The sequence below is a fragment of the Sardina pilchardus genome, chromosome 4 (genome assembly GCF_963854185.1).
Source record: "Sardina pilchardus chromosome 4, fSarPil1.1, whole genome shotgun sequence".
Classification (NCBI taxonomy): domain Eukaryota; kingdom Metazoa; phylum Chordata; class Actinopteri; order Clupeiformes; family Clupeidae; genus Sardina; species Sardina pilchardus.
This window is the reverse complement of record NC_084997.1, coordinates 30,441,044-30,455,575: the sequence shown is the minus strand read 5'-3', so window position 1 is coordinate 30,455,575 and position 14,532 is coordinate 30,441,044. Positions and strand designations below refer to the sequence as shown.

Here is a 14,532-nt window from a genome sequence, read left to right as displayed (position 1 = left end):
AATTTAGCTTCAAAACTCACTAAATACCATTCTCTTCCTGGTCTGAAATATTGATTTGTAGGCGAAACCCTATAGGAGCCTAATACAAAATCCATGTTGAAGTCTTCGTTACCTGCTAAGAGTGAATGTGGGAAACCAGCCCCTGGTCAAAATGAAGGGAGAACAAAAACATTACATCCGTGATCCCATGTTCAATTGAATTCCCCATTGACCCGGCATCACCAAAAACGGCAGACGTTATTTCTTAAATGTCAGAGTAATTACATTCAATAATTCTTTCCCTTATAGACCGTGAGCCAGGGCCTCAAATTATGGAAACCGTTACCGAAAAGGTGGCAAAGGCTACCATACCTTTTCTGAAAGCCTGGAATCTCAGCTTTTCAATGATGTATGATGGCCATCTGACAAGAGTAGCTGTTTTGAGTTATGACACATAATGTAAACTAAGGTTAAAGAAATAATGTGTATAAATCAAGCAGAACACTGGAATATTTTATTTTGTTATGTTTGGTATCATTTTAAAGGGGAGACTCTGAGCTTTCATTTAAATCCTTTTGTGAACATTTTGGATAAGTACAGCCAACCCTGGAGCTCTTCAAACCTTTAATCACACACATTTCCCTACCATTTCCCTGCCATTTTTTGTCTTTTAATCCTGTGGCACCTGGGAGCATCAGAGAAACAAAATCCAAACACTGAAATACTGGCATGACCCTAAGGATTCAGGAAATGTATCATTTACCCATATCATCTGATTTGGAGGGGGTGATTTACAGTCTTGTATCAGAGATGGCGTTTTTTCAAAGACATAAACAGTAGTGTACTATTACCCTTAGGCTAATTTGTTGATATGTCGAGTTGAAAGTCTGAGGTAAATATATTATATATAATAATTATTGATACAGATAATTTTGAAAAAGTTGTAATTCAGCATTCTCAGCATTTTTAGATAGTTAAAAGGTCCTTAATACATATCCACCACATATCATTTATATCAGGTCCCCACTTTCTTGGAATTTACATTAAAAAATGAATGCCTTGTTCTCAGGCAAGAAAATACACGTATACACAGGCTGCGATACTGTAAGTGCATTTGCAGGCCATGGTAAAGTGTCAGCCCTAAAACTTTTTCAGAAGAATGAAAACTTCTGTGAGACCTTTCAGAAGGTTGGGGCAGACTGGGCAATGACACCTGAGTTGTATGCAGCCTTACAGCTCCAAGTCCAGAATCACCAACATCAGTGAAATGAAGTATGCACTTTTTTTGTGCAAAGAAAGGCGTGGAATCCTGGCAGTTAACTCCATGCTCGGATTCTCTCAGGAAGCACAGTCTCAGAGCTAACTATCAAGGTGCTATCTGGAGAAGATGCCTCGAGAACAACCCTGAAGTTCCTTCCCCAGTTGAGCATGGGTGGTCTAGACTGGACCAAGATGGTGACTTGCACCATAGACTTGCTCTCCATAGACTGGTTCAATGTCTCCATTGGTCCACAAGCAGTACTTGAGTTTCTGTCCTGCTCATGCAAGAGGGACTGTGTCACTCCTCATGTCAGTGTGTTGCACTGTATAGCAACTTTTTCAAAATTATCTGTATCAATAATTATTATTTCAAATATATTTACCTCAGACTTTCAACTCGACATATCAACAAATTAACCTTAAGGGTAATAGTACACTACTGTTTATGTCTTTGAAAAAACGCCATGTCTGATATAAGACGAAAAATCATCCCCTCCAAATCAGATAATATGGGTAAATGATACATTTTCTGAATCCTTAGGGTCATGCCAGTATTTCAGTTTTTGGATTTTGTTTCTCTGATGCTCCCAGGTGCCACAGGATTAGAAGACAAAAGATGGCAGGGAAATGGCAGGCACATGTGTGTGATTAAAGGTTTGAAGAGCTCCAGGGTTGGCTGTACTTATCCAAAATGTTCACAAAAGGATTTAAATGAAAGCTCAGAGTCTCCCCTTTAAAATGATACCAAACATAACAAAATAAAATATTTCAGTGTTCTGCTTGATTTATACGCATTATTTCTTCAACCTTAGTTTACATTATGCATCATAACTCAAAACAGCTACTCTTGTCAGATGGCCATCATACATCATTGAAAAGCTGAGATTCCAGGCTTTCAGAAAAGGTATGGTAGCCTTTGCCACCTTTTCGGTAACGACCAACCCCTCTGGCTCACGGACTATTAAGGGTACCTTAGTAATACACCACCATTCATAAAGTAACGAAGTAGGCCTATGAAAAGAAAAACACAATTTATTACATGGATCACCTAAAGGATTTTCAGTAGCGCAGCTTTTACAATCATAATAGGCCTACTGAGTGTTAAGCATTATCGCACGAGTGGGAGTGGTAGTAACTTTTGACTTCAAGTCATGATGCAAAGGTCCCCTTTGGTATGGAAGTACCTTAGGGCCATAGAAGTAAATTTATCCTAAGACACAAGTGAGATCACACATTTTAATGGAAATAATCACACTTTAAAAAAATGGCCGCCAATGCGCCAAAAAATACTCTCGATCCCTTATATTTGCTTCTGTTATGGCTACAATGACAAATTTGGTGTCAAAGTGTACATTTCTGGGGTCAAGGAATCAAATGAAACAGGTTTCAGGTTTGCGAAACCAACAGTTTTCACCTTACCATGACAACTGGGGGTAAAAACGCACATTTCACATAGGCCTACAAAATTGTGCTATATGAGTGACTTTTTTTTTTATCCTGGAATTGATTGAAAATTAAACAAATGTATACAGAAAATGCCTGTAACCTAAATATGCTTTAAAAACTTGCCATCTTAGTTGTTCCTCTTTTGCCAAACTTTCTGAATTAACAAGGAATTATTATTCAAAGTTAGCTTACGCTAGCTGTTTTTTTGGGTCACTGTACCATTTAAGCCCACCTTGGGGGGAAAATGAAAATATTTCACCCATCCAACCCCTTATTTGTGTTTTAATTTGAAGATTTATGTAAAATGAATCAGAAAACATTTAGTGTGTATACTCAACATTTTTAATTGACCAATAGGCTTAGGGACTGTATTTTGCCTTCGTGCAACTTAGTTGTGCTCAATCTAAATTATTGTCAGTAACCCAATGAGCAAAGTGTTGTGCGTGAACTCTGTCTTATGGCATAAGGGCGCATTGAGCTGATGTTTGTGCTTAGTTTCTTGCTCAAAGCATTAAAATAACAGAGATTTTATTTATTTATTTTATTAAAGCCTTTAGATTAGATGAAACTTTATTGTCAAGTGCGAAAAATATACACAGTATAGACAGGTTGTATGGTATAAACATATAGTGTAGTGTAGACAGTAGTATACAGTTAAGAAAGTATACAGTATTATGAATAAACTATAAATATGTAGTAACCTTATGCGAGCAGAATATATTATAGCTATACAGTATGAACAGTATGAACAATGTATGAACAACATGTACAGATATGTGCAGAGTAGTAGCAGTAACTTAAGAGTAGTAGCCTAAAAAGAAAATAGATTCAATGTATTACCAATAATTTTAGAAAAACAGAAAAAAACTGTAGACTTTGTCCATCCTTTAAACTAGAGCCTAATGACTAAAACAAAGATATTGGATAATATATAATAAGACTGTGTTGTACAACTGTACTCTTTATACAACTAAACAATAACTTAAAATGGTTGCATTTCACATATAATAACATATTGAGATGTATCTATATTCTGATTTAAAAGGAACACACCAACATTTTGGGAAACAAGGTTATTTACTGTTTTCCTGTTAGCTATAGCCTACCTTGTCTAACTCACTTCCAGTGAATTATGCTAAAGTTATGGCACCCACAGAGAAGAGAAAACCTAAGAGTACATTCTAGAATCTTTCTAGTTTTTATTAAAATGTGAAGTCAGAAAAGGACGAGAATGGAAAATATAGTTAGGATGTGTCAGATTGCAATATCTGCCAGACAATGTAAATAAACAGAACCGTCGAGATATGGCCACATCCTGTTTCACAAGAGATGCTAGCACAGATGCATGGTGGTGCTCATTAAAGGGACACTTCACCGATTAGCATTGAGCTTATATCTTTAGAAAACCGGTCATGTTTTTGAATGTTGAATTTTGAATCATTCCCTCAGTTTGCCTTGAGATGGGAGAAATACGGATTTCAATGTTGGACTTCCTGCTTTCAATGATGTAAAAATCATCATTTTACATCATTGAAAGCAGGAAGTCCTATTCATGGGTTTCCTTGAAATCCGTATTTCTCCCATCTCAAGACAAACTGAGGGAATGATGCACGACCATTCAAAAACATGACTGGTTTTCTAAAGATACAAAGCTTAATGCTAATCGGTGAAGTGTCCCTTTAAATGCTCTGGATCATCCTATATGGCCATCAGTGTTGTGCTTCCCACTTGCCTACACAATTTATTTACTTCTCTCTACTTTCTGTCATTCTACGAATGTTTTTAACATCGCCTTTACATGTGACAACTGTCTTAGCATTTTAAATGCTTCTACTATGGCTTCCCCAGGATGTTTTGCCTTAGCAGCTGCTTTCTGAATCGCTGCTTTGTTTAAGATTCGTCGAGCTGGAAGTGAAGGTAAACAGAAAAATCCAACCAGCATCACCGCAGGTGTGGCCACAACTTTATTTACCATAATTCTCATCATCACTGTCTTTTTGGCTTTCTCCTTTATCTCCCTGTCAGATAATTTTTGCTCCTGATCTTGTTGTGTTGCTTTCAATGTTTGCATTTCCTCTTGTATGGCCTCTTCCACTAATGTCAGGATTTCATTCATGTAATAACCACCACCATTCTGCTGCACCATCTCCTCTATGGTGTTGAACAGCTTTGCTAACTGAGTTCTGTTGCTACGCTCCCCCTCTTCCTGATGTTTCCAGAGTTTACTATCTATGACATGACACCGGCCATGGCACGTGTCCACAAGGTCCTTGAGTGTAGTTCTTTTCCCAGCAGCTTCCGGATGGCTCCTGATCTCCTCCACAAACTCCTTAATACTTTTACCATCCAGGCTTCCACCACTTGTGAAAAGAACCACTGCATGACTGAAGGCATCATCTGCAAATAATTGTTTAATCTTTTGTGTAATTTGTTCTTCCTGTTCTGTGAACCTTCCTACTTTCAGCACAATGATGAAGGCATGGGGGCCTGGGGAACTGTCAAAGATGCATTTTGCTATGTCACATTTTAACGACTCCTCTGGAACAGTTGTGTCAAAGAATCCAGGTGTGTCAATGACTGTTATTTTCCTCCCGTTGATGATCCTACTCTGAGTTTCACAGTGACATGTGGCAGAGTACTGAGAAGCGTGGACTTGAAAAACCTTTTCTCCCAAAATGGTGTTTCCAGCACTGCTTTTACCATCACCTGTTTTCCCGAGCAACACAATCCTCCTTTCACCTGTCAACCAGTGCAAAAAGAATAAAAAAGTAAGTATCATTGTGATTGTGTCTGAAAGTTATGTAAACCACAGGTATTTAGAATATCATTGTATGCCTTCGGATATAAAGCATACTAACTTGTGTGGAAGGTTGTGGAAGCTGGCTTGTTCTGCAATCCACTATCTTTGAGCTGACAGCAGACAGTGACAGTGTACTGCGTGTCTGGCTGCAGGTCTGTAAGAGTTGTGCTGCAGAACTTCGTAGAGATGGTCTGTGGTTCAGTCCCTTCACTGTGGTAGGAGATCAGGAATCTGTGTGGAATCTGCTCCATCCCTTGATGCACACTCCAGCTGAGATCGGCCTTCCATTTGTAAAGTTCTCTGTCCAGTGCATCCACAGTCAACTGTTCAGGAACAAAACTACCTATAATGCACAAATGTGAAAATGTATACCATTAGGGTTGCCTTCAGCAAATGTGTAGTGTCATTACATTTGGTAAAAGATTTTTGGATTTAGCACTCATCAAGCATAATTAATCTTGAGGATATCCTCATCTAACATCCTCATATTCTAATTTCTCCCCCAGAAACTTTTTTCCCTTGGTCGAACATTGGTGGAGTTTGTGCTTTATGCCTGTTACTATGCAAGGGTTGGAAACATGTCCCTCTGGTGAAAGGCCTGGCTCTTTTCACAAAGTGAAACAAAGTAGTGAGTCTAGTTAAAACATACAGTATTAGCTAAACATATCAGTCAGAGACAGAAACAGCAAGGCTAAAGACAGCCTATGCCTTGCAGGATATGTTTCAACTGACGCTTAATTCAGTCCTGAATGCCCTAGCCCAGGGGTCGGCAACCCAAAATGTTCAAAGAGCCATATTGGAAAAAAAAAAAAAAAAAAAATCTGTCTAGCGCTGCAAAAAATGAAAAGGCTTATGAAGGCAACACAGGCTGTAAGTGTATATTACATGTAGCTATATTGGCCTACTATCAAAATTACCAAGTAGGCTACAAATACATAATGATTAAGCTACATGTTTTTCCCTGCAGCGCATCCTGGAGAGAATGACACATAACGTGACTACTCCGCTAATTGGTGCTTTAAGTTTAACTTCATGTAATCACCATCCGTGAACGGTTTTCTACGCATTATCTCTCGAGTTGCAACAACATTTCTCCAGAAGTAGGGTAGACTGAGTACAGTTGGGTCATGTGTACAGTTGAGACACCTTAAATATCTTGCCTGCAAACCAAGCCTGATCTATGATTTTTGCTACACATATGTGTGTTAGTGTTCTCTTTAATCATGGGAAATTTGGACACTGTGCATATCTCCTGTCCAAAGATATTGGCAAAAGTATTTTTACCATAGTGAGAATTTCACTTAACCATGTTCCTTCCACAGTGAATATCTTGTTACTCCAATGTGACTGTTATACTTTTCTTACATCATTGCAAAGGTCATTCTGTGCTCTACAAACTGACATATTTCATGACATCCTTTCATGCAAGGTTGTTGCATTATTTAGAAAAATGTGCAAGATGGTCAGAAGGGTACAGATGAGACACTTTGTCTCAGCTGTACCCGGATAAAATCCCATTGGATTGCATGGTGTTTATTTGTGCATATTATGATGGCATTTAGGCAATATAGAACACAAATGTCAATAAAATGAATGTTTTTGATATTTAAACTATATATTATTAATGAATATATCTTATAACATGAAGATTTTAAGGATTACATCATAATTTGAAAATTAGCCATGATAAAACCAAGAAAAAAAAGATATTTTCATCTTTAAACATTTGTCCCTGCTTTATGTCTATCTGATGCCAATTTAGATTAAAAAAATAGATTAAAATAAAAAGAAACACTCAGATTACACATTTTAAAAAGTTTGCTACATTTGCAGTGAATGGCTAGTCAGCCTTCCAGCATCATGAATGGGTGTCTCAACTGTACCATGCTACTGTCTCAACTGTACTCAATATAATTATATTAGGGTACGGTTGAGACAAAATGCCACCTTGTGTTTATGAGTTAATTGTGAAAAATCTAAACAACTTACGGATATATACTTTGGGTTTTATTTTAGTGCACAGATCAAAGATATACCATGTAAGAACACAGTTATTTTCAATGGCTTTTTACAGTCAAACTTTCAAGTGGTAATGGGGAAAGCAAAAACTGTCCCAACTGTACTCAGTCTACCCTGCAATCGCACTTTTTCTCTCAACTGGGTAGTCGGCTGCAAATGTAGGCTATAGCATGCCTTCCCTGAAAATGTCTTTCCAAATAAGCCTATCTTTTTGGTGTTCGACAACTTCTCATTACAAAGCAAACATGCAGGCAATCCTTCCACGTTGGTAATGAAAGCAAATGATTCGGTCCATTCTGCCTTAAATCCTCTGTTCTCATCGGCTATCTTTCTCTTTTTCCCTTTGGGATCCATGGCCCATGATGACGCGCCCGCCGGATTGTTTACAACCATACGTTTTCAACAGCGACCTGCCATGTCACGGCGCTGACCTGAAATGTGTATCACAGCTTGCAGGCTATCAAATCTTCGTTGATAGAAATGTTGAAATTTAATATGTATGATGCACATTTTTACAGCATTGGAAAATGTTAGGAATGTTTGTCCTCCTACAGAAATCAGATTAAAACAAAAAATATATCCCCCCATTCACTTTCATACATTTCTGAAGACGCTCCAGGGAGCCACCAGGGGGGCGCTAAAGAGCCGCATGCGGCTCTAGAGCCGCAGGTTGCAGACCCCTGCCCTAGCCTATTAGCCTAACGAGCCAGACCCACATCAAGATGTAGGGTCTGGACACTCACCATAGAAAGGGCTCAATCGGAGGGGTGGGATAAACAGTTGTCTTTCAAATTCCCTCCCCGCAATAGGATAACGCTAAACGAATCATCCTCTTGTTTTCAAGTAGCAGGATGCGTAACCTTCTCTCTCCACGCAATAGGATAACGCTAAACGAATCATCTTCTTGTTTTCAAATAACAGGATGCGTTACCGTCGCAACTTCTGGTCGCATGTCAGTCACCATTATGTTAAGCCCACCCACCGACTCTATACACGCTGTGATTGGCCCGCTGTTTTTCGAGTTCTCAGCTCCCTGGCTCTATGGATCGTGCCTAGACTGCCCCGCCAGCCAAATTACATTTGCTGCCGCTAGGGGCGTCTAGATTTCTAGGCTACTAGCCTATATGAACGAGTTGCAGAGAGAGGCACGCTCAAACTCCAGGAGATCTCTTTGCTTCTTCGGGTGCGAATTAAAAGTATCCAATTGTAATGTGCAAAAGAACCGCACTCACTAATTAATTCTTCTCACTTTTTATTATAGCACCATGCCTAAACAAACGCGTTTCGGCATCAAACCGTCCTCAGTGTATGAATCACACCCAAATCTGACTTGTTTTAACAAGGTAGTAGGTGATCATGATTTTGCTATGTTGGAAAAACTAAAAGGGAGTTAAGAGTAAGAATTAATGAACATGAAAGTAATATAAGAAATCATGACGTTAAAGAGTCACTTCACCCCATAACTCCACCCACTTCACATTTCTGAAAAAGACTTTCAAAATGGGCGAGACGTTCTGAAATTTGGAGAGGGAGTGCAGCACTGCTGCAACCAATCAACCATGGTGATTTCGTGTCAATCTGGGAATGAGTGCTGCAGACATGGCTTATCACAGGTAGGCTAATCAGGGCAGCAGGTGTTGGGGCATTTCATTCCTAATTTGTAACGACCTGGTGACGTAGTGTTGGACGAGAAGTACAGGACTTCGTCAGCATTCCAATAGCATTTTGGACTAACATGCCATGGCATGTTTCAACCTGTAGAATGCGCGGAGAGCAATATCTCTGATACAAAATCAGACAAAATGTTATTTTTGTCGAGAAACACGATTTTTTGTCAATATTAACCCTGGTAATAGTACAGTTCACCACTTACTGTATGAGTATTTTCAATCAATCAACAGCTCAAAAAACATATTGTAGTATATTTTAGTGACTCTTTAAGTCGTCCTTAGCAAGGCACTTCAATGAATCTGGACACAAAGTCTGTACATTAAAATATCAGGGGACGGAGTTTTTCAAAATTGAAATGTAGGCCTACTAAAAACTAAAAAAGCACTGCAAGAGCGAAGACCTCCACCAAGCGCCTCCTGGATCCAGATGGTGATCCGGATCACTGCCAAAATGTACTGTATATAGACATATATAAATGTCTTGATCATATAAAATCATTGTATGACAGACACCTGTGATGCTGTTTTGATGTTTATAGAATCAATGATATTGAGTATGACAAGGGGAGAAATGAGAAATCACATTACTTGTAGGTCCCCTAATTTTGCCACCTCTCACCTGTTTGAATGACGACTGAAGTAGACTGACTCCTTCCCCCATCTTTGAGCTGACAGCAGACAATAACAGCGTACTGAGTGTCTGGCTGCAGGTCTGTAAGAGTTGTGCTGCAGGACTCTGTAGAGATGGTCTGTGGTTCAGCTCCTTCACTGTGGCAAGAGATCAGGAAGTAGTGTGGAATCTGCTCCATCCCCTGATGAAGACTAAAGCTGACAACAGCTGAAGTTGGAGTCACTGAGGACACAGTCAGATTCTCTGGGACTGGAACACCTGGTGACCATGAGCATTAGTGAATATTAAAGTGATTTTTATCTCAACATTTTAGATTACACCTCTGTGGAGCGTTATGGTGAGTGTTCAGAGTTAGAAATCACTCAGTAGGCTACCACTAATGGCCTGTGCAGACTACACGACTTTTTTGTCTTTCACGATTATCTTTTACGATTGACCATGTCAGACTAGGCGATCAGAGAACCACAAAATCATGCAGTGTCGTGGCCGCAAGAGTGGCCACATTACAAGATCATTTATCGTAGCCTTCTCGTCGTGTGTCGTCACAGTATCAGTGTCAACACGGGAGTAGTAGGAGATTCCCCAAAATATCTAATGGCCTGTACAGACTTCACAACTTTTTTGTCTTTCACGATTATCTTTTACGTTTGACCATGTCAGACTAGGCGATCAGAGAATCACAAAATCATGCAGCGTTGTGGCCGCATTACAAGATCATTTATCGTAGCCTTCTCGTCGTGTGTCGTCACAGTGTTAGTGTCAACACGGGAGTCGTAGGAGATTCCCCAAAAATTCTAACATGCTAGACATTTGGTCGTAACGTCGTAGAATGTCGCAGACAATAAATCGCGGGTCGTTGAACATGTCAGATTACAAGACGCTTCCTCCTTCGAACGTCGTTCCCGACTTTGAATATTCGGACCCGACAATGGAAATTTGTCGGCCACGACACAATCGTGGCAAAATCGGGCTGAAATCGTGCAGTCTGCACAGGCCATAACCCTACCTCTAATTACCTGTACAGGTATGTGTTTGGATATTTTCAGTTGCAAATGGTATGAAGCAGTATATTACAAAGACTAATACACGAAAAAAGTATTCTACATAATAGCTGCTTCAGACATAGGTGTAAGTCTGCATTTTCTGCGGATATCAAGTGGCCGTATACCTGAACATTACCAGACATTGATACTGGAACTCTGGACTTAGCCAGCTCTTACTCCTTCTAGTATCTCAGACGCACATTGTGTCTGAACAAAGCAAAAACATGTGGAAATTCTATTTAAATGTGTGTTCAACCATGCAGCGTTTCTGTGTGTCGGTGTTGTTCACACATAATGTCTGCATGTAAGCATCATATCTGAATCACACAAAGATTCGGATATCCGTTTGACAAAGATCTGCATATAGGGAGGAATTATCCCATTCGCGCGTAATGGGAGAACTTGGAACCTGGATTTCCTCATTTACCTTCTGATTGCCATTTAAATCCAGACCACAAACCAGTCTTTGAGTTTGAAAACGTGAACTGTCATCACATAACCTAACACAGAACTGACTTTACTAAATTTCATTTTTGCTTTGAGGTTTGTTTATGAAGAGTCATGAGATGCTTTAGGAGTGTAAATCTATCATTTAAAAACATTATTTAAGAAAGTTGCAATGGCAGCTGCTTCTCATAATATCAATTTATCTATGCTAACGAAGCTGTAGACTGACACCTGCAGTTTATTGGAATACAGTAGAGAGACTGAGATAATAATATCATCAGGCATCAAACCAATCCGAGCTGATTTGCACCTGTATTATCTGCAAGCTGCTCAACTAGGCCCACTCAAAGAGCCAGTTAAATTGATCACCAGCTGATTTGCACCTGTAGGCTACTGTATCAACTGCTATATGCTCAACTAGGCCAGCTCTCTCTAACTGAGTTTCCATTGACCATACAATTGCGCAAATTAAGAGTTGCGAAAAGAAATGTGGTTAATGGAAACACGCAAATTTCGAAAAAACTCACATTTTTCGATAAAAAGTTTTTGCGCTCGGGTGAGGTGGTTTTTAGAGCGTATCGAAATTTGTATATTTCGCAAAACTGCAATGGAAACACTTTTTTCGCATCACACGAGTCACGTGATCCAACAACCGGATGTTACGAGGAACAAAAACGACGAAGAAGACTGTCGACAGGAAGTGGTACCGGGAGAATGATGTGTTTTTCATTAAAAGTGGCTAATTGTGCTAAAAGCACAAGTTCTCCATTAGTAAGCACAAGAATGTCTGCAAGGCGTCTTGAAGATGTGTTCGAAAGGTCTGCTGGACGGCTGTAAGATGTATTCTAGAGAGCGTTTGCTCATCTGGCAGGCGTATCGGATACGTCTTACTAAGATCTTCAAACAGCGTTTAGCAGCCGTATCCCAGATGCTCATCAATACGTCATAATAGGACATCCATCTCCCTAACGTCTTACAAAGATCTTATAAAGGTATTAAATATGATAAAGATCTAGAACTACGACACGCATTCTCAGTGAGATGCCGGCGCTGTTTGCAAGATCAAAATAAGACGTTCTAAATGGAACGCGATGTAATTAAGCTGTTCTATTGGCGCTCAACCTTAATACAGCCATGACAGAATGCGTGCAAGAGTTGAATACAAAAGAAAGGCCTAGATTTTGGGGTTGCTCCTCCCAAAACACGTAACTCGTACAGAGTGAAATATGCATTTTTATGCGTTTTCTTGTTTGTTTGTTTTTTAGTTACGCACCCTTATTCCCACCATGGTGCGGACAACAAGTCTGAAAACAGCTATTGTGCTATTATTATCTTATTTCAGCACTTACTTGTTTCGATGGTTTTAGTGAAGGACTGCCTTTGAAACCCTTTCACCACTGTGGAAAGAGTGATGGAGTGTTTTTTCCCCAAATCTAAATCAGAAAAGCAGTGCTGCGCTGATTTAGTGGAAATGGTCCTTAGACATTGCCCATTACTATGAAGGGTCAGTAAATATGAGACTTGATCAAGTCCTGCTGGTTTGCTCCACTTCACTGAAACTGAAGTGAGATCCATGTCTACAGAAAGACACTCAGGTTTAGGATGATCTGGAATAGAGAAAAAAATAACAGCTTATTGTGACAGTCAGTTGAGGCACCCTCTTTACACTGGAGACCCTTGCTAACTCAGCCATTGCTTGCAAAATTATGCTTTACTGCAGTATTTCATTTCAAATGAGTTTTGCAGAGCTTTGAGAATTAAGATGAACTAAGTTTGACAAATAACGAATAATAAACATTTTGAAGCCTGCATTAAAGCAAGTCTGATAAGACTGGTCGGCATAGTAAGTAGAAGATGGCATTTTATATTTAGCTGGTTTCTACTTTTGTCATGGAAGTGCCTCTCCCTGTGAGACTGAAAGATGTTCATGATATCATTTGCTTATCAACCAAATTGTCCTGCCTTGTATCAAGATTTTGTATGCCAAGTGTTTCACGTACAGATACATTAATTATAAAGCTATTACCTGTTTTTTTTCCAACAACGCTGTACACTAATTAACTTTTATATCTATATCAGGGGTATTCAATTAAAATTCAAAGAGGTCCAGTTACTAAAATGTCCTCCCGGCAAAGGTCCGAATCTTAAATTGTCACTGAAAATAGTGTAGGCTACCCTGAAGTTAATAAAATCAATAACGCATGTACATTTCTAGGCCTATTTAATTTATTGTTACATTTCAAGTGTTTTCAAAGTAATATGCTTGTAACATACCAAAAAGTCTTAACTTGAATGGTACTTGAATGCAAAACAATACTGTAGTTGTCTTTAGGCTACTAGGCCTACATTTCAAGAAAGACAGACAACAGACACTGAATTTATTCTGAATAGAATAAATATAAAGTGCAAAATAACTTTGAGCAGCCTGAACTTAGGGCCTATTTCAAGCAGCCTAGGCCTAATGTAAAACATTCCGAATCTTTTGAATAAAATAAAAGTGGATCTTTAAGAAAAGAAAAAAAGACCTTTGCATACTGCGTTCTAGTATCCTCTGCTAATAGTTCAGATGTTCTTGAATCTTGTTGTTGAAGCTGACAATGGGATCTGTAAAGTTTCTGCAGCCGCATTAAGCACTCATTCACAGCTGCTGTCCCATCGCTAAATGCTCTCTTGTGTTGCATCAAAATCCACGCAATCTTTAACTAACACTAATTTGCCTGTAGGCCTACATGCATGCGTGATCACACGAGTAGACCTGTCATAGTGTGCTTTCAATTTGATAATTATTATCCTACCTCCGCCGAGGAGAGTAATGTTTTCATCGGGGTTTGCGTTTGTTTGTCTGTTTGTTAGCTCTCGGAGTGCTGTTCAAGTTTTACTTGCCCTCACTGCGGACTTCTGCGTGTACCTTTCCTCTAACGACCCGTGTTTGATCTCAGTGACGCACGCTAACGTCGCCACAGTTTCACAGCGCATATTTACAGCAACACGAACGTATTGGTACGTCCGTCCATTCATCTTTAAAAGTTCGGTTTTCACCATCATTTTTGAGCAAGCCATTTTCTCTCATCTCCTCTCTCTCCCGCTAGGCCTATTCTCTGTTGCTGAAAGGTAAACAATCGAGTTGATTGGCTTGGCTACGGACGATGCTCTTTGATAATATTAGGCCGACAATTTCAACGGGTCCGGACAGCACCGTCACTGGGTCCGGACCCGGACCGCGGTCCGCCATTTGGT

General features: G+C 39.5%; 1 protein-coding gene across 5 annotated transcripts in view; it reads right to left on the bottom strand.

The window, feature by feature from the left end:
* Nucleotides 1–3,240: 3,240 nt before the first annotated feature.
* The window catches only part of LOC134078786 (uncharacterized), a 47,379-nt gene continuing 36,087 nt past the window's right edge, over nucleotides 3,241–14,532 (bottom strand). For all 5 annotated transcript variants that reach the window (XM_062534931.1, XM_062534930.1, XM_062534933.1 and 2 more), the window contains exons 8-11: nucleotides 12,645–12,902; nucleotides 9,794–10,063; nucleotides 5,544–5,828; nucleotides 3,241–5,424 (exon numbers count right to left, since the gene is read on the bottom strand). In XM_062534931.1, coding sequence (XP_062390915.1) covers nucleotides 4,451–5,424; nucleotides 5,544–5,828; nucleotides 9,794–10,063; nucleotides 12,645–12,902 — 1,787 coding nt within the window. In that variant the 3' untranslated portion in view covers nucleotides 3,241–4,450. The remainder of the gene's footprint in view (nucleotides 5,425–5,543; nucleotides 5,829–9,793; nucleotides 10,064–12,644; nucleotides 12,903–14,532) is intronic.